Source organism: Onychomys torridus, chromosome X (genome assembly GCF_903995425.1).
Source record: "Onychomys torridus chromosome X, mOncTor1.1, whole genome shotgun sequence".
Taxonomy (NCBI): Eukaryota; Metazoa; Chordata; class Mammalia; order Rodentia; family Cricetidae; genus Onychomys; species Onychomys torridus.
In genome coordinates, this window is record NC_050466.1 from 121823810 (window position 1) to 121849434 (window position 25625).

General features: G+C 36.2%; 1 protein-coding gene across 1 annotated transcript in view; it reads left to right on the top strand.

The window, feature by feature from the left end:
* Positions 1–25625, top strand: part of Radx (RPA1 related single stranded DNA binding protein, X-linked) — a 66966-nt gene that overhangs the window by 7904 nt on the left and 33437 nt on the right. The window contains exons 2-10 of the mRNA XM_036174998.1: positions 2333–2475; positions 5459–5651; positions 11912–12020; positions 12211–12302; positions 12408–12530; positions 17532–17636; positions 19832–19993; positions 20978–21138; positions 21854–22020. Of these exons, the coding sequence (XP_036030891.1) occupies positions 2333–2475; positions 5459–5651; positions 11912–12020; positions 12211–12302; positions 12408–12530; positions 17532–17636; positions 19832–19993; positions 20978–21138; positions 21854–22020 (1255 nt within the window). The remainder of the gene's footprint in view (positions 1–2332; positions 2476–5458; positions 5652–11911; positions 12021–12210; positions 12303–12407; positions 12531–17531; positions 17637–19831; positions 19994–20977; positions 21139–21853; positions 22021–25625) is intronic.

The following is a 25625-nucleotide window of genomic DNA, read 5'->3' on the forward strand; positions in this document are numbered from 1 at the left end:
AATGTTAACAGGTCTTGAGACTTAAATTTTTGATAATAACTGTTCCATTGTTTGTCTGAATTTTGCATTGAGTATCCAAGTTCTTTTCATCCTTTTTTGATAATGAAGCATATGTATTACAGTGAATTTACACAGATAACTCATTACCTATAATTGGCCTATAATTATGTGTTAGGTTCGAGAATTATCTATATTCTGTAAAGTTTTGTTAATAATATAATCTTGGAAAGCAAGTGATGTCTAAACACAACTAACTGAAAACCGTGTATCTCTTGAATTCATTTCAGCTTATATATAGAGGAGCTGCATCTTCCTTACTCAAGTACTCCATGTTAATTCCATATAATTCAAAGCTTTTCTGTGATTTGACTATATTGAATAGGAAATTGCTTAATTACATCATATTAATTATTAGGGCCTCTGAGTCTGTGCTAGTAATATATTTTGAGAATTTGGTATCCATAGTATCTTTTTAATTTTATTTTATTATTATATTTGTGTTTTAATTTTACACATCAGCCATGGGTTCCCCTGTCCTCCCTGCTCCTGCCCCCCCCTACCTTCCCCCCAGCCCCTCCCCTCCATTCCCATCTCCTCCAGGATCAAGGCACCCTTGGGGATTCATTTAAACCTGGTGGATTCAGTACAGGCAGGTCCAGTCCCCTCCTTCCAGGCTGAGCAAAGTGTCCCTGTGTAAGCCCAAGGTTCCAAACAGCCAGCTCATGCAGTAAGGACAGGTCCTGGTCCCACAGCCTGGATGCCTCCCAAACAGTTCAAGCTATTCAATTGTCTCACTTATCCAGAGGGCCTGATCCAGTTCTTAATATACTGCAAAGTTTGTTTTTATGCATTACAGGAATAACTAAAACATAATATTTAAACTTATTAAAAATAAATGATAAGTATGACTTTCTTGCTAAAATAATGACCAGCAAATACATTCTACAAATGGAAATGGAGTATATTTCAACAAATATATTATGATATATGTATAGTACCTAGAGGTTGTGGTACAAATTTAAGTTTTAAAATTTATATTGTGGGCAATGAAAACAAAATGTAGAGAGAATTGGGGATGAAAACCCCTTTAATGATAGAAAACTAAAATCAGATTACAATTTAATCCTTAAAGATGATGAACAGCTTTTAAACAGTTTTTTATCTCAATCAAACCTGGAGATTAACATGTTTCAAATGAATTATATGGTGTATATGAAAATAGTAAGTGCTATACGGGAAAACAGAGTGAGTGGCCAATACATAAGGGGTTGTTTCAGTAGGATAGTTAGGGATGTCACTGAGAAGTGCCCTTTGAGCCAAATTTGGAGAGGGGAGGAAGGAAGTCACTATATATCTAAGATGAAGACATTACAGAAATGGAGGAGCGAGCAAGTGAGAAAACCATGCCATATAGGGTATGTTTGGAGAAGGTGGAATCTGTACACATGAGACAGAAGTGAGGATGATACAAAAATGTGTCAGAAACAATTCTCTAATCTGCTGTGAGAGCTGGTGCATGCCTGTAATCTCAGCACCTGTTTTGATGAGGAGGAGTATCATGAGTTTCAGTTCAGCACAGACTGAGTAAATAAAAGATACCTCTGCACATGTGCATGTGTGTGTCCATGCCTGCACATGCTTTGTTTGAAAATGTAGGCTCATTGGCTTACATGTACCATGGCATGTGTGTGGAGTCCTTGCCTTCCATTTTGTCATCCTCAGGAAGACTATCCACCTCCTTTGAGATGGTGCCTCTTGTTGACTTTTAGCTCACTAATTAGGCTAGATTGGCTGGCTGGTGAGCCTCAAGAAACCTCTTTTCTCCACCTTCCCTGTGCTGGGATTACAAATGGCTGCCATTTAAACATGGTTTTCAGTAATTGAGCTCAGTTCCTTGTACTTGTAAGGCAAGCTTTTCACCAATGGAACCATTCTCAGTGCCCCAACTTTTAATTTTTTGTAAGATAATTAAGTGTATTGATTAAAGGAAAAATTGAATGGAGGAAAATATCAAGAGATGGATTTAGATCCAAGATTTGCATAATGTAATGAATTGTTTGGTGTGGTAGAAGGCAAATTAAAGGAAACACTGTTTTACTTTATGTGTTTATCTAATTCTATATGGTAAGTCCTCTAATGCTTTAGTTGTTCTTTGTATGTAATTTATATGGGAGAACTATATAGACAGGCTCTAATTTAAAATTTTTAAAAAGACCTGACTTGCAAGAAAGAGTTGCATTAGATATGGTCTGGGTACCATTTTTAATATTAAAATGGATCTTTGAAACTATGATGACACAATAAATACAATTTTTATCTTTTTATATTCTAGACACCAAAATAATATCTCTCTCTCATCTTGAAATGACCTGGAATAATAGAAAGAAATTTCCTGCCTTACTTGTGAGGATCCTGCATAAATCAAAACTGCGATACTGTGGGAAACCTAATAAAAGGCTGATTGAGCCATATCAGGTACAAGTAATGCTTAAATAATATATGTTAATTTAAATTTATAGATTATAAAATGCATACTTAATTCTCCATTGGCAAAATACATTTTTAAGTTACATTCCACTGATTCTATTTAACAGTTTTAAATACACACATTTTTTACTTCAAAGTATTTTTCCTTTTCTTCTTCTCTCATACATTACACATTGATTGCAGTTTGCCCTTACTCCACTCTTCTCAGCCACCCTCCACTTTACCTCTCTCCCAGTTCCACTCCAGCCTCTCAGGGATATCTATTCAACATGATCTAACAAGTTACAGTAAGATTAGGCACAAACCCTCATATTAAGGCTGGACGAGGCAATCCAGTAGGAAGAAAAGGGTCTTAAGAGCAGGCAAAAGAGTCAAAGACAACCCCTACTCCCATTGTTAGGAGTCCCCACAAGAACATCCAGCTATATAACCATAACGTATATGTAGAAGACCTAGCTAAACACAGGAAGGCTCTATGATTACTGCTTCAGTCTCTGAGACTCCATGAGCCCTGATTAGTTGATTATGTGGACCACGCTTTCATGGTGTTCTAGACCCCTCTGGCTCCTACAGTCCTTCCTCCCCTACTGTCTGCAGGATTCCTCCTGGATCTGTCTAGTGTTTGCCTGTAAGTGTCTGCATCTGTTCCATTCAGTTGCTGGACAATGCCTTTCTGATGTCAATTGGGCTAGGCACCTATCTATAATGTATAGTAGAATATCATTAGGAATCATTTCATTGAAATTCTTTTAGGAACCAGAGGGTGGAAAACCAAAATATTTTTCTATGAAAAATTCTTTGCAAGCCGGGCGGTGGTGGCGCACGCCTTTAGTCTCAGCACTCAGGAGGCAGAGGCAGGAGGATCTCTGTGAGTTCGAGGCCAGCCTGGTCTCCAAAGTGAGTTCCAGGAAAGGTGTAAAGCTACACAGAGAAACCCTGTCTTGAAAACCAAAAAACAAACAAAAAAATTTCTTTAGGATTTGGCATATAGCTCAATGTTAGAGCACTTGCCTAGCAATTCACTTCCCAGCACCTCAAAAATGTATTTTTTTTCTTTCTTCTTCTTCCTTTTTTTTTTTTTTTTTTTTTTTGGTTTTTTGAGACAAGGTTTCTCTGTGTAACAGCCCTGGCTGTCCTGGATCTCACTTTGTAGACCAGGCTGGTCTTGAACTTGATCTGCTTGCCTCTGCCTCCTGAGTGCTGGGATTAAAGGCGTGTGCCACCACTGCCCAGCCAAAATATATTTCAAAGGAAAAAAATCTGTTAAGTATGAAACAGAGGTAGATATGCACTTTAGATTCCTCATCCAGCTGGTCTCTTTCACAGTTTTTTTTCTTTGTCTTTAATCTTTTCTTCTCTGCTCTAGCATGTAACTAGTCTCTAGTTAAACATTTTTAAAGGAAAACAATTTAGTAAAGGAAAACATATGCCTGGACCATTTCTATCTCTCCTCTTCGGGTGAACATTTTGAAGATGTTTTCTCTTTCTTGCCTTCCCTTTGCTTCTCAACATAATTAGTTGGCCATTTCTTTAGCTCCTTTACTCGGAACTTTCTAATTGTCAGTCTACCCCTATACTTTTCTACTAACTTGACTCTGTGCCATATACTGTTTTTTATATTCATATATCTATTTTCTTAATATTTATGTTCTGCTTTAAAAAAAACCTAATGTCACACCACAGTTCCTCATGAATCAGGAGCTAGTTTAGGTGTTTTAATAACTATGGTTTGTAAAAGTCGTGTATACTTATTGATGGGAATTAAGTGAAAACATAGAAAGATACATTAAGAGAATACCATTAAGATTCTACCACTGAGAATATCTACTGTTAAAATGGTATTATCCCCTCTCTTGGTTGTGTGTATGTCATACTTAAATTTTTATATTTAAATCCCATATACACATAGCTATCATGTATTACACACATATGTGTATGTGTCATATTGCATGCAACTGTGTATGTCAAATAGCTTCATATTCAGATAAACTGGTTTCTAGTCTCAGCTGTCTTGGGATTTTATAGCATTAATTATTTGCCTTCTTGCCTCAGTTTTCTAATCAGCAAAATGGAGGTGCTGATTATAAATATCTTACAGAGCTGGTATTTCTTAATATGAGTAAATGACTTAACTGTTTTAGACATATACCAAGTCCTCCATTTTAGCTATTATTAGGGATAGTGTCTGATTCAGACATTTATCCTACTCAGTGCCTAACATAATATCTAGAGGATAATATAGATTTGATCCATATTTAATCACTGAAGGAATGAATTGCCAAAATTTATTGTTAATGGTAAGAGAAGGAATCTTAGTATGTAACATCATTTGAAAATCAAATTTTAAAGCTAGAGAAAACTTAAGATACTGTTCTTTAGATGTAACCAGTGTTTTCCATCTTTATATTTTAAAACGGAGAATATACTTTATGTTACAAAATATTTATTCAACTATATCCAGATTAAACAATACTGATGTTGGCATTAGTATTGCCTTCTGCCAAATAGTATAACAGAAATAATTCCCATGCCATTTATATCAAATTCTAAGATACCAGTATAAGTAAATTAATGTCATCAGAGCATTGATCAGATTATATCTACTCAATGTCTATATAAAGTGCTATAGGATAAATGAATAAATATCATGGTTCTTCAGCCATGCTATGAAGATCTTCACAATTTGAGACTTATCTAATTCTCTTGGTGAATGGTACTAGGTTAAACTTATGGTGAAAGTAAACATAACTAAAAAGTTTATCATCACACAGTAAGTCAGTACTGTATCGCCAAATTCCAGTTTCTCTTTTCACCTAGAAATCTTAATGGAGTTTATAACTGAGTCATTATGAATAAAGAAGTAAAGTGTTATTTTTCTGTCACTATAAATTTTCACAGATAATACCTTGTGTCACACCCATATAGATGAAAAAAAGCAGCAAATGTGCATATGCTTTCACTCTCTTTCTAGACCTATTTGGAAGTTGCTGACAATTCCGGCATAGTGTCAGTGATTATGTGGAATGCTCTGTGTCCAGAGTGGTATAAAAGTTTGAGAGTGGGCTTGGTTCTTTTGCTTCAAGATTATTCTGTGAAGAAGAGCTACCCATTCAGAATACAGCCTGACCCGGTGGATCCACAGATGAAACTAATTTCTACAATGGGTTAAGTATTCAGTTAATTGTTCTATCATGGCTATATTGCTTATATGAATTTGCAGAGTGTCATTTCAGGCAAAAGTCTGTAAAAATTACTGAAGCTATTAGAAACTGACAAACTTAAATCCCTTTATAAAATTCAAGCAATTAGTAAATTAATAAATGGATTAAATTATTAGTGCATTTATTAAGAAAGATTATCTGAAACATTTATTGTTGACCAAAGAATGAGTTCCATTTAGGATATACTTAAATTTGGTCTTGTTTATTTTTGGTGTTTAATATTTAAAGTTAAGGCAGGAGGACTATATGTTCAATGCCAGCCTTGCTTTGTGGAAAGCCCTTGTTTCAGAAAAACAAACAAACAAAAAAATCCATTCCATTGCACAATCACAGTACAATTATAAATAAAATCAGGAAACAAATTTATCACATTATGATGTAACCTTTCATTAATATTCAAATGTTGCCAATTGCTGTAATACTGGAAGGACTTTTGCTATTGTTTAAAACAAGGTCTAACTCTGAAACCCAAGCTCTCGTGGAATTTACTGTGTAGGCCATCCTTTCATGAAACCTGTGTCAGTCCCACTGCTTCAGCTTCCTGAGTGCTCTGACACCCACAACAGAGATTTTTCTAATTAGTGTTGTAGTCAAAGTTTTGGTAACCACTTTTCCCAATTATTTTAGAGGCATTCATTTAGTAAATTTTATAATTATTAGATATGCACGTATTTTGGGAAATTTAGTCATTTTTATTCAGAATTTTGCCTAACCTCAATCAAATTTTAAATACTATTGATGGCTTATAATAATTTATTCTGAACTTGTATTTCTGTGTATTCTCAATTTCTCAACTAATTAAACTTATTCAGAGAAAGGTAGCAGGAGCATATGTTAATTGCTTTATAAAGTATGTGTCTGTTTGGGATAACTCCATGTTTCTTTATTAAAATCTTATCACTTCTCAGCCTTTTGGCTAAGATCAAGTGTAAAATCTTAACTATTTTGCAGACATCGTTTAACTCTTGCAAGGAAGAGATTGTTATCTAAATAGTTTGCACACTTAGTCAAGCAGTTACCATAGAAAAGATGAAAAATAAATTTTTAGATACATTGGGGATTATTTGTGGAAATACAACAAAAGTTTGCCAGAAGAAGCTGTTAATAATTGACAGTATACACTATTACACCTAGGAAATTATAAATTATATTCCTTAATCTGACATATCCAAGTGATAAATTGCTTTAGTAAGGAATGGGGCACTCTTAGTCAATAGCAGATATGGTAAATGTCTTTATGACAATAATGAATTACCAAATTCTTTTGATATCAGCCCAGAGTTCCTTGCACTAGATTACAGTTTTTATAGACTAGAGTTTTTTTAAATCAAATTTTTTTGAGAATTTCATACTTGACTACTGTACGTAACTCTCCCTCTCCTTCCTCCAACTCCTCCTGTGTTCTCTTTCTCAACTTCATGACCCTTATCCAGTTACTATTGTTATATACATATATACACATATACATAATAATAAATGCATATTTATGTATGTGTATTTAACAGTTATAGAACACATGTGTGTGTATGTGTGTGTGTGTATTTCCATTTACTGTTGCTTGTATCTGTATGTGTTTAGGGCTGGCTAGTTTAGATGAGATAACCTATAATAGAGCTGCAGAGAACTGCTACTCTCTCTCAGCAGTCACTTATTGCCTTTATCTCTTTAATTAGAGGTAAGATATTATGAAAAATACCCCATCTATGTCGGTATTTCAATTGGTGTTGTCATGCATGTCTTCTTTGGACAACCATATTGTTTGAGAGCTCGTATTTGGATCTTCTCTGTCATGTCTAGAAGATATTATTGAGCAGTAGTCCTCTTGGTTCTCTGGCTCTTAAAATCTGCCTGCTTCCTCTTCCTTACCATTTCCTGAGCCTTAGGTGCATGAGTTGTGTTGTGGATACAATCTACTGGAATTAGGCACCTACAATTACTTATTACTTTGATCAGTTGTGTCTATCTGTAATAGTCTCTATCTGTTCCAAAAGAAAGGATGAATGCTACAATCATTTATAGTTATATGGGTAAGTATTTAGAATATAATTCGAAATTATGTTGGACTTTCCTGGACAAAAACTCAGATGGAGGTTTCCTGTGCCTGGCACCATTTCGTTTTGTTTTATTTTGTTGTTTGTTGTTGTTGTTACTTTGTTGTTGTTTTTACTTTGTTGATTGTTGTTGTTGCTGTTGCTGCTACTGCTGCTAGTGGTGGTGGTGATGGTGGTGTGTGTGTGCGGCGTGCGGCTATTGAGGAAAGCATTATCACCCCTTGTGGCTCCATTTAAACTCTTGTGTGTGTGTGTGTGTGTGTGTGTGTGTGTGTGTGTGTGTGTGTGTGTATACATTAATATAGTATACATCTTTTAAGTAAGCTTATAAAATTATACGTTTCCCTATGACTTTTCCAAATATCTTTAGTGTTATTTCTCTCTCCTTCCTCCCTGACCCTCTAGCTTAACAGTTTAAGCTCCTCTCTGTCCTCCCATTCTTCCCTCTTCCTAGCACCTGTGCCCTACTGTCCCTGTCTCTAGAGCTCCTCCTCACCCACATCCCCCACCATACTCCCTTCTTATTTTCCTACTTATTTGAGAGCTATGAGCCACAAATACGACAGCTCAAACCTCATATTAAGGTTTGAACCTAGTCTTACTGTAATTTGTTAGGCCATGTTTGAAGGGAAATGGAGGAGGAGGAGTGGATTTGGAGGAGAGGAGGGGAGAAGAGGCTGGGAGAAGTGGAGGGAGGAGAAACTGTAGTTGGGATGTATTGTATGACAGAAGAATAAATTTAAAAAAATTGAAATTGTGAATAAAAAAGAAAATATACTGAATGAGGTAGCTTAGACCTGGAGACTTAATTTAAATTATACTTCTTACTTGTCTGTGGATACCTCTACAGGTATATCTAGCCTTAAAAAAAAATCTCAGGAACTGGCTGATATGTAAAATTTAATTAATTATAAAATAAAAATATTTTTAAAAAATCACATGAAAACTAGGACAGTAAGACAGCCCATAGTCTGTAAATAAGCAGCCACTGTAAAAAAAATAACACTGAAACAGAACACAATTGTAGCTGAAATTTTCTCCAGTCCTGCCTGGCCCACAGTCAGGACAAATCTCTCTCACCAGCCAGTCCCGCAGCCACTCAGACCCAACCAAGTAAACACACAGAGACTTATATTGCTTACAAACTGTATGGCCGTGGCAGGCTGCTTATTATCTTGTTCTTACATCTTAAATTAGTCCATTTCTATAAATCTATACCTTGCCACATGGCTCGTGGCTTACCAGTATCTTACATATTGGTACTCATGGTGGTGGCTGTTAGCGTCTCTCTGACTCAGCCTTCCTGTTCCCCGAATTCTCTTCTCTCCTTGTCCCACCTATACTTCCTGCCTGGCTACTGGCCAACCAGTATTTTATTTATTAACCAATCAGAGCAACACATTTAACATACAGAACAGCACACAGCACACAGCCACAAGCCCACATTTCATGATGGAAAACTGTTCTTGAAAATACAAAAAGATATTTGTGCCTTCAAATATGTAAATGCACATACATAATTATTTTAAAGTGATAGCAACCCTAGATGATAATATATTTTAAATATGCCCTTTAGTCTTTAAAATAAATTTTACTTCATACTAATGTAGTAGCTGTCCCTGTTTCCCAAATAATTATGATTAGTAGTAAAGTATTTATTTTTTCATTCCTTATCAGAGATCAGTAAATTCTTGATGTAAATTTCCAGAAAATAAATAATTTAGTTTCAGCTAGCCATAGGGTTTACACTTTAGCCACTTAACTTTGCCTGTGGTAAGTGGAGATAGCCATAGTTAATATGTAAATGAATGAGTATTACTGTGTAACTGTAAATTTTTAATTTATAAAAATGAGCAACTAACTGCAAATTACAGTTTGTCTAGGCTGTATGTTTAATGTATCTCAGCTCTGGCTGTATATTAGAGTCAGTTAGAGAGGTTTTTTTTAAACCACTGGAACCAACCCCCTACCCCAGAGATACTGTTTCAATTATTCTGAGGAGACCAAGGCATCTATCTGTATATCCTCAGTTGATTCTAATCTGCAACAGAGTTGAGGACTGTATACCTATGATCTTTATGAGAACCTATTGTATGCTGTTTAATGAAGGGAACAGACAGGAGAAACAATTGTAAGTGATATATTAATAGTCTACCATTAAAACATTAGCCTAATGGGTGACAGATAGGTAAGATAAATTATAGTAAAATGAAAAATTTAGTGGCTATAGCAAAATGTGATAGGCAAAAGGAGAGATTATGAATATAAATGTACTTATTGAAAGAAAGGTCAAGACAGTGGATAATTGGGAGGAGAGGAGAAAGTATAAAAAGGATTATGCGAAATAGGACAACTAAGTATTATGAGCAGAATAAATAGAGAGGGTTATGCAGCCAGGGAGAGGTGGTCAGTGCGGGATTAGAGACTTCTGCTACAATCACAGCTATTTGTGTGTTTTATGTTGTTAGACAAAATATTGTGATTATTTATCTTGGGTTTTTTGTTTGTATTTATGTATAAGGCCCAAGTTAGAGAAAAACTATATAGTCGTTTTAAAAGACTAAGTAAATTTGTAATGATGAAACATCTCTTGTAAGACTAAGGATATATTCCCCACTGGTAATATATGGCTTTCTATATTGCCATTCTCTTTCTTCCCTCTTTTCCAAAAGTAATATTCCATGAAATAACCAAATAATAAACACTTTTGAGATCTTGAGATTTCTAGACCACATTGCATAGTCTATAGTAAAATGATTGTACTAAGTATTTTCTGTTGAAAGAAGTGAACTTGATTATGAATCATAGAATTTTAGAGCTGAGAGAAATCTGTTCCATGTAGTCAAATGTTTATCTATAATATATATAATTCAGGGTTTCCTATAGTACCTTAGAAAAACCCTTACTTGTGTGCATAGGAATGCATACAAAAATATTTATAACAACTCTTTTATAAATTTAAAATATGGAGATAATACAGAAACACAATAATAGTCATCTAAATTGTGGTAGTTTATCATATCGGGATATTATTTAGTAATATGCTCACCTAAATAAGACCTGCATAATAATAACACTAGTTGACATGTCAAGATGCATGGGGAAAATCTCTCAGATTAAGAGTTATGAGAAAATAATGGCTGCTGAGAAAGGGAAAAGACCCACAATAGGTTTCCAAAGCTAAATGGTCAGCCTTAAGCACATATACATATGTGCAGTATCAAATGGATTCAACAAGTTATACATACATAATTAAAAAGAAGAGGTCATGAATTTGAGAGGGGAACATGACAGGAGTTGGAGGAGGAGAATGGGATGGAAATATAGTCCATGAAATTCTCAAAAAAAATTTTTTTTAATTAATAATAAATGAATTAATAATAATATCTCTAAAAAGAAAAATTTAAAGTTCTCTATTCAGCCAATGAAGGATAAATTTTAGCAATGTTATGTAGCATGGAAAAGTTAGTCCCAGAAGTGTGTGCATGTAATTATTCCATTCCACTGATGTTCAGAAGTAAAACCAGATTTCATTTGGGTGAGACCACATATATGATAAAATATTTTAACATTAAGAAAATCTTAATATACTGGGCGGTGGTGGCACACGCCTTTAGTCCCAGTACTCAGGAGGAAGCAGAGGCAGGTGGATCTCTTTGAGTTCAAGGTCAGCCTGGTCTATAGAGCAAGTTCCAAGACAGGCTCCAAAACTACACAGAGAAACCCTGTCTCAAAAAAAAAAAAAAAAGAAAGAAAGAAAGAAAGAAAACATTATTACACAAAGCAAAAGATATGGTTTTTTATGCACTTAGGGGAGGAAAATCAATATGATAAGCAGGTGGCAGATCACTGATACTGGTCTATAGCTTGGGTTTAGTGGTGGGGACAAAAGTGTTCAGTCTAAACTGGATGTGGTGGTGGCACACACCTTTAATCCAAGCATTTTAGAGGCAGAGGTAAGTGAATCTCTGTGAATTTAAGGCCAGTCTGGTCTATAGAATGAGTTCCAGGACAGCCAAGGGCTACACAGAGAAACCCTGTCTCAAACAAAACATTAAAAAGTGTTCAATTGATGGTTTTGCTTTGTAATTTATGTATATGCATATTTCTTGATATAAAAATAATATATTAAAGTAATATATTTCTTTTCAGAAATCTGCCTGTATCTTCGAGATCCTCCAACTAACATAGTTATCATTTCAGAAAAGCACTTGAAATCAGAATGGAAATTGCCAAAACTATTTAACCGATTTATTACAAGGTAAAATAGTTCCTCATAAAAATTTCTTAATCTTTAAATGTTAGTAACCAGAAAGTAATTGAGTATATCAAAATCTACCCAAAATTAAGCTGTATCAGTTATTCAGATAGGTATCTTCAGAGTTATAACTGAAGAATGTTTTGTCTCTGTTTAGAGATATAACATCGATTTAACAATTTTGTTTTCTCAGATCAGAACTAGATGATATGCCAGAAAAGGGCATCTGTGATGTAATTGGTGTGTTATCCTTTGTGGGAAGGGTGCAACGGTCAAAAAAGAGAGGTGAGCTTTTAAATTTGAAAGTGCTAATGAGTGTTGCAGTGTGAAGAGGCTTGTGTTCTTACACATACAATGACCTTCATTTATTTTACTGTTCTATCCACATAGAAAACAGTGAAGATTTTTGGTCATATCGCTGGATTCACATTGTTGACGGGACTTCAGAGCAGCCATTTATAGTGCAGCTGTTTTCTACATCTCAGCCAGAAGTCTTTGAAAATATTTACCCAAGTACTCAATCTTTTTATTGTTTTATTTTTGGAAATATCAGTATGAACTTAAAAATAGTAAAATAGGGGCTGGAGTGATGGCTCGGTGGTTAAGAGCACTTCCTGCTCTTGAGAGGACCTCAGCGCACCCACGGTGGCTCCTAATCATCTATTGCTCCAGTTCTAGGTTACTTGATGCTCTCTTCTGATTCCTGTGAGCACTAAACATGCACATAAATACATGCAGGCCAAACACTCATATACCTAAAGGAAAATATAAAATAGTATTTAAGGGAGAGCGATCTGATTTGGAGAAGTGGCATGACCATGAGATAAAAACACAAATGATCGAAAACCATTTCAAACCTTTCCCATCTTGATATATTTAGTAGTCTTTATGAGTCACTTTTTTGACTATAAGGAATTATCTTAGGATTTAAATCACAGTGCACTACTCCCTTTTCCTCATCATACCTCTCACCTCTCACTGGTCCTGTTACTTTTCCCAAATAGTGAGCCTCCTACTTTCTTACCGTTTTTAAAAATGTCGATTCTGCCAGTGACAGAAAACCTGATTTATGTCTTTTTTCATCTGGCTTATTTAGCTTAACATGGTAATCTCTAATTCTATCCATTTTCCTGAAAATAACACACACACACACACATATATATTTCTTGTACTTAACCCATTTATAGGTACCTAGGCTGATTCTGTATATCTTGGCTATTGTGAATGATGCAGTAGTAAGCATGAATATTCAGGCATCTCTTGTATGTTGCCTTTTATTCCTTCAGATGGCAACCCAGTAGTTTTATGACTGAAGCATAGGTAGCTCTGTTTCAAGATTTTAAGGAACCTTTATACTGACTTCCATAGTTTCTGGACTAATTATGTTCTGACTGGCAGTGTTTACAATTTGCTTTTGCTCTACACCTTTGCCAGCATTTGATGGTTTTTGATTTCTTGATTGTAGCCACTCTGACTGGGCTGAGATGAAATCTCAATGTAGTTTTTTTTAATGGCATTTTCCTAATGGCTAAGAATGCTGAATACTTTCTTGTGCATTTATTAACCATTTGTAGTTTTTTTCTTTTTAAAAAGAGTCTTGTGTATCCCAGTTTATGTGGTTCAGGAGCTCAAAACCAGGGATTCCTGAATACTGGACAAGCACTCTATCAACTGAGTTGCACCCCAGGTCCCTATTTGTACTTCTTTTGAGAAGTGTATGTCAATTAATTTCCCCCCTTTCTTGATCAGATTACTTGTTCTTTTGACATGTAATTTTTTTAGTTCTTCATTTAACTGTCTCTTCATTCTGATGTTTTCTTAGCTAGATAATTATTTGCAAAGCTGTTGGGCTCCCATTCCGAAAGTAATTGCATGTACCTACATCTTAAAGTGTTCTCCCTTCGTAGTTTCAGGACTTACATTAAGGGGTTTGATACATTCTGAATTGATTTTAAAGGAATTTGAGTGACTCAGACTGGCCCTATTGTCTGTTGTTTCTTTTCCTCATTCCATCTTGATTGCTGTCACATTTATAACCCCAGTCTGCATGCTGGTCTAAATCATTGAGGTTCAGCAGAGCACAGGATACTATGCAGCCACTACAAAGCCTTTTACTTCACTAAGTTCCCTGATGGAGTAACTTTCTTCTGAATCCAGCTCTGAACATAGTCCTACCCAGCCTGGTAAACTGAGCACCAAAATACTGCCCTTCACATGCCAGACTTTTTCCAGTTGTATTTTTCTATGTGTTATATCTGTAGGCACCTGTGATGGTTTGAAAGAGAATGGTCCCCAAAGGGAGTGGCACTATTAGGAGATGTGACCTTGTTGGAGGAAGTGTGTCACTGTGGGGGCAGGTTTTGAGGTCTCTTTTACTCAAGCTTCCCTCAGTGTGACAGTCAGTCAGCTTCCTGTTGCCTCTGAGTCAAGATGTAGGACTCTCAGCTCCAGCACCACCTCTGCCTACGTGCCACCATGCTCCCTACCATGATAATAATGGACTGAACTTCTGTAAAACTGTAAGCGAGCCACCTCAATTAAATGTTTTTATTTATAAGAGTTGCTGTGGTCATGATGTCTCTTCACAGCAGTAAACCCAAAGTTATACAGCACCTTATCCAGTGGTAACCAGGTATCCCTAATGATTCTTATGAACAGGTCCATCAGAAAAGGATAATGATTTTTCTCACATTATGTGGTCTTTGTCTCAACTGGGGAGGAATAACTAGCTACATTGCTGTGTCTCTTCTTCCACAGCACTCAGACTGATCCTATTTCCCCCTTGTCTTACAGCTTCATAATCAGGCATTGAGGAACTCATTTCTTGTATAGAAGTATTTCCCATTTAAACAAAGAGAGAACATTCCTTGATTGTCATAGTTTCATTATTGGGCCATTATTTAGGCCCCATCTGCATGCTGAATTGTGGACTTTTCCTTCCTTTATTTTAGAGGTTAGACACTCTCTTCCTCTCCAATATCTAATTCTTCTAATGGGCACCTGTTCTTTGGCTCCCGATAAAGATTATTTTTACCATAGATCTAATTTTATTCTCTTTCCCATGCATCCTGCCCACTGTAAGAAATGGCAAACCTCTGAGTGTACATGCCTAGGTGGAGGTAGGAGGATCAAAAGTTCAAGGTTATACTTGGTGATATTTTGGACTTTAAGGCCAACATAAGCTACATATTACATGAAACTTTGTTTCAAAAAGAGAAAAATGCCTGTTGTCTTAGGGTTTTTATTGCTGTGAAGAGACACCATGACCATAGCAACTCTTTTTTTTTTTTTTTTTTTTTGGCTTGGTTGGTTTTTGTTGTTGTTTTTGAGACAGGGTTTCTCTGTGTAGCTTTGGAGCCTATCCGGGAACTTGCTCTGTAGCCCAGGCTGTCCTTGAACTCACAGAGATCTGCTTGCCTCTGCCTCCCAAGTGCTGGGATTAAAGGCGTGCACTGTAGCCTCCGCCGCCGCCGCAGCCACTGCCACCACCACCCAGCTAACAGCAACTCTTATAAAGGAAAACATTTAATTGGGGCTTGCTAAAAGTTTCAGAGGTTTAGTCTATTATCAGCATGGCACAATATGCAGGTAGACACAGTGCCAGTGAAGGAGCTGAGAGTTAATACATCTTGACTTGTAGGCAACTGGAAGTGATCTGAGACACTGGACAGCATCTTGAGCATATATGAGACCTCAAATCAAGCTTCCACAGTGACACACTTCCTCCATCAAGGCCACACCTACTCCAGCAAAGCCACACCTCCAAGTAGTGCCATTCCCTATGAGTTTATGGGGGCCAATTACATTCAAATTGCCACACCAGCTAACAACTCTATATAGCACGAATCCTAATTGGTCTTAATAAAATCCCAGAGTCAGATATCAAGGTGACAGCTGAAAGATCAGAGAAATAGAGCAGCCAGCCACTAGAAAGATTTCTTACCTCTAGGAATCCTCAGCCTAAAAGGAAGCTAAACTCCTATCTCTTCATGCCTTATATTCCTCTCTCTGCCCAGCCATATCACTTTCTGTCTCTACCTCCCTAGTGCTGGGATTAAAGATGTGAAATCACAAGAGCTGGGATCAAAGGTGTGTGCCACCACTGACCTGTATGACTAATTAGTGGCTTAGCTCCACACTATGATCTTCAGGCAAGTGTCATTATACCAAAAACAAAGTATCATATTTCCTCATTTTTGTCTAAAATAAAAAGTAGGTTATAACTAATATAAGAGAAATTATATGTAATAAGTACAATAACTATATACAATATATACAGGTAATAAATATATCAGTAATGTCTAGTCCATTAACAACTGACAAATTCATAGAAAATACTCCATATCTATCATAGCTTGGTGAGTCCAAAAGGTTGTACCTAATTCACTTTCTATTCTAATTTGTATTACCAAAACTATCTTTTAATGTCTTTCAACCTTATATACTTTACAGCTCTTTAGTGAATTTCTTTTTTGAATTTGTTAACAAGGAAAACTATAACTATCTGGTCTTCAACTCCATCAGAAACCCAAGAAGAAAATAATATTACCTGAGTAAGCAGGAGGTGCAAGCAAGTGACTTCAAAAAAATGTGAGAAATGCCAGAAACAACTGGCTGCCTGGACAGTCATCCAAAGTTCCTCTACAATGTTGGGGCTTCCATCTTTGGCCTGCAGGCCTAGAATATCTGACAGATTTATCTGAGAAGCAGGATTTTCTGAAGGGCTATCTTACTTTGTTTTGGAGAAGGAAGAATGAAGATTGCTTACCTCATTCCCTAGCTCGTGTGGACTGCAGGTTCACAGAGGCAGAATAATGTCATAGGTAGTTTAAAAAAATGATAGGTTTTAAAGTAGTTAAGGTCTGAAGACATTATAATCTCATTATAATAACATTTGTAACCTATCAAGTAGCTTAGCAAGGTGAACAGACACTAAATGGGTCATATAAAGCCTATCACTGAGTCTTGATATTTAATTAAGGTGACTATTTGAGATATCCATATAAACAAATACAAATTAATACTCTATATCCCTCTCTGGTGGAACAATTTCAAGTAACCAGGGTTCATTGTTGTATTGAGTAAATCAATGGAAGTATCATGAAGGAACTAAGTTTTCTTTCCCAGTAGAAAATAACTACTCATACTGATGTTTCTAGCTAGAATGACTCTTACATAATAAGCAGCTTGCTTTATTTACATGCAACCCTTGTGCTTTCCAAAGGAAAGACCTCTGGCTAAAATAAGACAAGAACAAAAAACAAGAACATGCTAGGCAGTGTCAGGTCCCTGTTTGATCAACAGACAGGCAGCCAGAGAATACCTGGTAACTTATTGGAGATGCAGCTTCACAGGTGGAGTTGACACTAGTAAACTGACTAGTCAATCTGAGGTGGCATCTTAAGAAAAGTTCTTTCTCATGCCTGCCTTTGTTACAGCTTGGGAGGCATTCCCAATAGATCCTCCTCTTTGAAACGCAAATGCAATTTCACACGTGTTTTTCATTTTCTACAGTGCACAATTTTATTTGTACCCAGTTGAGAGTTATTAGAAATAGCAGTCAAGTACCTAATCTGCTTTACCTCACAACTACAAATGAGAGCCGAGTGTTTATTACTGGTGAGTACTTTCTTTATATCTCTTTCATTGGAAATGTAATATACTGTCTTTTCACTAGAACCATTTAGCATATATTAACTTCTACTGTATAACATTCAATTTCAGGGTAGCTTTATTTTGACATCATTATGACTGTAAAAATATTTTAATAAACAGTTTTTGGCTTATGAAATAGATTACCTCTATATTACTGCTGGTAAGAAATGGTTTCATGGCACATTGGAAAATTGCATTTCTGTCATTTTATTAACTTTGATTACTACTTTATATAGGAAATAGAAAAAATTGCTTGCTATATTGAAGACTGTTAGGCTCAGTACCACAATGTAGAGTCAACATGATTTTCACACTTTGTCTTAGCCAAAAAATCAAAGAATGTGCAGTAAACATTATTTTTACACTGTACCAAATAAAAATGTGGGTCAAAATCTGGACCCAAATCTCACATTTAATTTATATGACAAAGACTCATTATTTGTCTACAAATAAATTGGCCCCTCTATATATGTGGATTATACATCTTTAAACTGAGACATCATGTCACAAGTATTTGGGGAATATATATGCCAAAAATGTACAAACTTCATTCTTGTCATTATTCCATCAGCAATATAACAATAATTCATGTGCTTTTGTAGTGTTCTGAGCAGTAGAAGTAGTCCAGATCTTATGAAAATTATCCAGGAGGATGTGCATTGGTTATATGCATATAGTATGCCATATTATATGAGGAACTTGAAAATCTATAGATTTTTAGATATGCAAGGGTCATGGGTAGAATCAATCACTCATAAATACTGAGGAACAGCAGCACACTATTTTCTCCTTAAAACCAATAAGATCAAGATTTCCAGATGAAAGAATAGTGTAGAATGAAGTGTTTACCACAATGCTACCATGCTGATAATTAAGAAATTTGTCAAGAGTTTTATGAAATGTATAGCATGTCTTTATCAATATTTTGTAAATATTCACAGTGTGTGATATAAATGTGCCACTCTTAAGTCTGCCTTAAGAACATGAATTAGTGCTGGTAGCAGCAGCAGTGGTGGGTGTCTAAGATGAACATTGAACAAAAAAAAACCACAGCTGTCCAGAGGTAGTTTGTGAACAGAGGAAAAGATGGAACCAGAACCTTGGGGGGCAGGGAGGAGCAAGGTGGGAGGCAAGGCTGGCTCCTTAGTGCCCCACTGGAGGAAGGGAAACAGCCTAGAGTGGGGGTGGGGGAAGTGAGTTAGGGCCCCATCTGCCTTAAGGAGATGCCAGAGAATAGAACCCCACCCTGGAGATGGGTGGGGACTCCCATCATCACTGCGTTGGGTCCCAGGTGAGAACAAGGTGGGTGAGACCATTATGTCCTACTTCCTGTAGTTCAAGAGGCTTTATCCAACCTAGTGCAGGGTCTAGGTAAGGTGGGGCAGAAGCGACTGAATAACCCACCTGTGACAGTTTGGGGGGGGGGCAAGCTGGGATCTAAGCATCCCTGCACCACCCACACCTGCTGATACCCAAGACACTCTGGGGGGATGGGGGGCTGGGGCACATCAGGCTGGTTACCACACACTAGGGAAGATTGGGCCCTGCTGCCCCTTGGATGTGGCAGCTAAGTGAGGAGGGGGGCCATTTTGATGGGAAAGGGGTATAGGACAACCTCCCCTTGTTCTGTTGGGGAGGGGTGGCCAGTATTTGTCCTGGCCTGGAGCTCCCCTCTGGTTTCCTATTTGCAGTGATTTGAATAAAAAAAATAGCATTTTCTGGAAAAAAAAGAACGTGCATTTAAACCTCAAACTATGTCCATGTGTATTTTAGTTCTTAGATTATACCATACTATCAAGTTAATAAGTTATTAAAAAATAAAATAGCTTTTCAGAGGATAGCACCCATTTAGAATAGAGCTTGGGGTTTTTCCCCTGTGATTTTTATTATCATATAAACAGTTTTAATTTTAAATCCAGTTGTGCTCTGATATGCCTGATTTTCTATGGATGTGTTTACTGTCATTGGATAATTATATGCTACATAGTAGATAAATAAAATTGCTATATGCTACACAGTAAAATTGCTTTTTTATATAAAATGAGAGACTGTTTTCATGTTAATTTTTTCACAAAAAAGTCCACTCAATGTATCAGTGACCTGTTTATTTTTCTTTTTTATTATTTGCTTTATTTACATTTCCCCCTTCTTACAAGTAGGTCATAGAGGCCAGCCATATGCATCTGAAACCAAGGTAAAAAATTTTATGCGGTGGATTAAAACAAAGGCTGATTCGGAAGTAAAGAGCACTGTTATTGGTGGATATTACCCTTATCCACCAGTGCCAGAGACATTTTCCAAGTATAGTCGCTTTAGTAAAGGTACGGTTATAATTGCCAGTTCCTCTATTTAATGCTACAAGTTTAGTATGTTATTTCTGTTAGTCATGTAGATTCCCATCTCTTACAGGAGTGAGCCTATGCAAATCAAACCATAGTGACAATAATTCTGTCCAAATGTGGATACAAAATATAGTTAGGTTTCTGAAAGGCTAATGTTTTTATTAGACTAAAACACAAAGAGAGAGTGTAGAAGATGGAAGACTAAAATGGGGATAATATCTAGATTTAATGTCATTAAGATCAGCTCAGACATTGAAAATCTCAACTTGTATTAATTTACATAGGAAGAACAATGTTAGTCTAAATGAAGTGCTACACAATCTGATATCCAGATGTTGATGGCTATGTGATGTTTCTCTTGTATATAACATGATTGAGTGTTGATTTTAAATAAAAAGTGATACTAAAGTAAATGGGGGTGCTGAATTTGGAATTGAATTAGTGGTGAGAGGATTAACATTCATTTCCTTTTAGGTAGAATTAGTATAGGGCAGTTAAAGAATGTAAAATATGTATGTTCTTTTTTTAAAGCTGGAGATAATTGCATGTTTGGGAGAAAATAAACATTGAAATGCTGAGTTATCACCTATGTTGCTATCCTCTTGGTGTCCTATGTCAACAATATGTTGAATATGATTGAAATAATGAAAATGTGTTTTTCTGATCAGTGACTAACCAATAATTTATAGTTTGAAATATGATCTATAAATTATAATCAATATGTAAAATTTCTGTTACAAATAGACCAGACTAGAAACCTATATCACAATTGGACTAATATATGTATTTTGCCTATTTTTTATGAGAAATACCTAAGAGGATACCAAATATAAACACAAAGTCTCACAAAATTAAGTTAATATGGGAGGTTTACATTGTAAAACTATGTCAAAATCTAATTTTTATTTTTAATCACATCTCCTCTTTCAAACTTACAATTTCTTGGGACTTGTTCTTTTGCAGCTGAGTCGCTCTTGACAGCTATAAGTGAAGTGAGGAAGGTGATTGAAGACTTGCAGTATAGGGAACAAAAGCGCATTGCAATTCAGGGGATAATTACTGCTATAAAGTACATCCCCCATAACCATTCAGCTGAAAGAGCCCCGGCATCAGAAACACTTCGGGTATGGTGCCAGAGGACTCCTAGTACATCTCTGACAGCACAGTGATCATAATGACCATTGGTACCTTATGTATTAATGCTTAGTTGTAACCTGAGAGAAAAATATTTGAGTTTTTGTTCCTATTTTGTTTCCTTTTTCTGTCATTTTTGGGACAAGGGATAAGCCTTTGCATTTCTTAAGGCATCAGATACTATCTGTTTTCTAGGCAATTCAAGTCTAGTGTGTATGTCTTTAATGGCTAGGTGGAATATGTGAATAATTGTTATGTTAACTTCTTTTAAGCTAGAGTAACAGGAAAACTTCCATGAGGAATAGTTTACTTCTGTCTGTAGTGGTAGCTTTACCCATGTTCTTTAAGCCATAGCAATAACTCATAAGAGAAATGTTCTACTAGAAGAGAATGATACTGGAATGTTCATATCATCAAGAGTTCATTTTTCCTGTTAGTTCACCTTTTTTAAAGCTATGTCTAGGAGTATTACTGTATATGTCGAAATAATCATTTAATCCATCTGGCCCGTTATAATAGAATAAGAGAACTTTTATCTTTTTTAAACTGAATACTAAGTAGATTAAATTTAATAATCTGTATAAAAGCAATACGATTACAACATTCTGCTCAACTCTTCAATGTATGCAAGTCAGGATAGTTTTTCAGAAGAAAAATCATTTTGTGAGTTTGTTTTAAAACATTTTGTCTAACTATTGGTTTTAGGATGATAGTCAGCCCTCAACATCTGAAGCAGCTAGAAGAGAAGGTCATCATCATGAAAGAGGTAGTAAAAGACCTCAAGATGACAGCCCAGTGGATTCTCAATCTACATCTGTGGTTTTCAGTATCTTCGCAAAAAGAAAAGTTATTCAAGGCCCAAGTGGTAATCCGTAAGTCATTTGCATTATGTACATATATACCTTCATTTCACATGGAGTTCTCTACTGTACCTGACCAATTTTCCACCTTTAAAAAGTTAGATTTACTTTATTTTTTATGTATGAATCTTTTACCTGTAAGTATGTAGGTAGGTATGTATATATGTTTGTATGTATGTATGTATGAATACCACTTGCTTACTTGGTGCTCATGGAGTGCAGATTCCCTGGAACTGGAGTTACAGGTAGTTGTGAGGTACCATATGGGAGCTGAGAATCAAATCCAGGTCCTCTGTAAGAGAAAATGCTCTAAACCACTGAGCTACCTCTCCAGCCCCCAAATTTTCCTTTTTTGTAAGGACACCATTCATATTGGATTGGGGAAACACTTTATTCCAGTACAAATTCATCTTTTCTTTAGATAATATCTCATTATGTAGGTCAGACTGGCCTGTGACCTCTTACTTTATTTAGCTTCATGTGTGCTGTAATTACAGACATGAAGTACTGTGCAAGGCTATGAACTCACCTTAACTAATCACTTCTGTAATTACTCTATTTCCAAGGTAGATCTTGCTCTGATATACTCAGAACTTCCATCATATGAATAGAGAAGATTTATAGTTCATAACTCACATTTTCCTGCTTCCCATCTCTCTCTAAATCCATGTTCTTGGCACATGAAAACATTCACTCTATCACAACAATCCATAAAAGTCTTCAAATCTAGTTCACAATCTCAATGTAAAGAAATCCAGGTGAGTTGTCCTGGTGAACATTATTCAACTATTAACTGCTAAATGAGACATGTTATACATCCAGAGTACAGTGGTGGGACAGGACCAGCATAAACCTCCCCATTCTAAAAAAAAGAAAGTAGAATGAAAAGGAGAGTTCAAAACTTAGTATAGAAAATTCAATTTGATTTTCAAGGTATTCAGATATATTGTCTGGATCAATGCTGGGTCTTCCAGGCCCACTAAGGTAGCTTCACCCCTCATCAGGATGATTCTTGCCTTTCCTTCTTTTTACATGAATCTACTTATTTATTTTGTTTTAAAAAGATAATTATAATACAAAGTAATTGATTTAATTATGGTATTTTTATATATATTATGTTTTATTTAACATCAGTTCTTAAGTTTGATCATATTCTCACCCCTCCTCCAACTCTTCCCAGGTCCACTCCAACATCTCTATCCATCCAATCTTGTGTCCTTTAAAAAATCTTTCAAGACAATTTTGTGCTGCCAAAATATTCTTGGATGTGTGGTCTTCCTCTCAAGATTAATCAACATACCAGAGCCTTCACACTTACAGACTCTCTCTCCTTCTCCCAGCATCTAACAATTATCAGTAGCTTCATAGTTAAGAATGGGATTGTGTGTCCAACTCCTCTCTCAATACTGGGATTTGGTATGATTTGGGATTGCACACATTTTGTACAAGTTCATATTTTTAGATGCCTTGCTATGTCTGGAAGGTAGTGCTTTCTTGGAGCCATCTACTGCCTGTGGCTCTTACAACTCTTTCCATTCTTCTTCTGCAATTACCCCTGAACCTTGGGAGAGACTGTGTTATATATGTTCCATTTAGGGTTGAATATTCTGTAGTTTCTTTTTCTCTGCAATGTGACCAGTTATGCAACTCTGTGTTAGTGATAATCTACTGCAAATAGAAGCTTCTAAGATAAGAGTTGAGAGATGCATTGATCTATGGGTATTTGGACACTTCATTCAGAGTGAGTTTAATACCATATCCATTTATCAGTATAATAGTAGTTGGCTTTCCCCTAGGGAGGGCCTATGCCTGTCTATCATTATGTTCATAAGCTAATGAGTATCATTTTATGGAGAAGGGCTTTAAATCTATAAGAAAGTTGGCAGCTGGGCATGGTGGTGTGCATGTTTAATCCTAGCAGTCAGGAGGGGGAGGCAGATATATTTCTGTGAGTTGAAATCTAGCTTGGTATACATCACAAGTTCAAAATACCAATAACAGTACCAAAAAGAAACAGGTTGGCTATTCCCATGTTTTTAATTCTACTGTTGTACCAGTGGGCATGCCTTACCTGGCTTCCTCTCCCTTCCTCCATCCTTGTGACCCTCTTCTGTTGGTTCCTGTCCTACCCCCATGTCACATGTATTCTTCCACCTCTTTTGTTTTTTGCCTCTCCCTTAAGATCTTTCCCCCTTCTCACTGACACCTTTATAGTTCCATAACCTGTAACACACACACACACACACACACACACACACACACACACACACACACATCTTATATAGATGCATTTGCGTGTGTGTGCACATGCATGTGGAGGCCTAAAGACAGGCTCAGGTAGTAGTCCTCAGGAGCTAGCTTTTTGAGCCTCATTTCTTATTGACCTGGATCTTGCCAAGTAGTCTAAGCTGGCTCTCCAGTCAACCCAAAGGATCTGCTTATCTCTGCCTCTCCAACATTGTAATTACTAGTGTATGAGGAGAGTGGACAGCCTTGTCTTGTTCCTGATTTTAGTAGAATCGCTTTGAGTTTCCATTTAATTTGATGTCGGCTGTTGGCTTGCTGTAAATTGCCTTTATTATGTTTAGATATGTTCCTTGTATTCCTGATCTCTCCAAGAACTTTATCATGAAGGAGTGTTGGATTTTGTCAAATGCCTTTTTAGCATCCAGTGAAATGATCATGTGTTTTTTTCTTTCAGTTTGTTTATATGATATATTACATTGACAAACTTTCGTATGTTGAACCATCCTTGCATCTCTTGGATGAAGCCTACTTGATCATGGTGGATAATTGTTTTGATGTGTTTTTGAAGTCAGTTTGCCAATATTTTATTGAGTTTTTTGCATCAATATTCATGAGGGAGATTGGTCTGTAATTCTCTTTCTTTGTTGCATCTTTGTGTGGCTTGGGAATCAGAATAACTGTAGCCTCATAAGAGGAGTTTGGTCACATTCCTTTTGTTTGTATTGTGTGGAATAATTTGAAGTGTATTGGTATTAACTCTTCTTTGAAAATCTGGTAGAATCTTGCAGTGAAGCCATCTGGTCCTGGGCTTTTTTTTGGTTGGGAGACTATTAATGACCATTTCTATTTCCTTAGAGGTTATTGGTCTGTTTAAATTGTTTATGTGGTCTTAATTTAACTTTGGTATGTGGTATTTAAATTTTCCTATTTCGTGGAGTACAGGTTTTTAAAGTATGACCTGATGAGTCTCTGGATTTCCTCATTGTCTGTTGTTATGTCCCCCTTTTCATTTCTGATTTTGTTAATTTGGATGCTCTCTCTCTGTCTTTTGGTTAGTTTGGATAAGGGCTTGTCTGTCTTGTTGATTTTCTGAAAGAACCAATCCTTTATTTCATTGATTCTTTGTATTGGTCTCTTTATTTCTGTTTTATTGATTTCAGCTCTCAATTTGATAATTTCCTGGCATCTGTTCCTCCTGGGAGACTTTGCTTCTTCCTGTTCAAGGGCTTTCAGGTGTGCTGTCAAGCTACTAGCGTGAGATTTCTCCAGCTTCTTTATGTGGGCATTTAGTACTATGAACTTCCCTCATAGCACTGCTTTCATAGGGTCCCATAAGTTTGGGTATGTGGTGTATTCATTTTCATTGATCT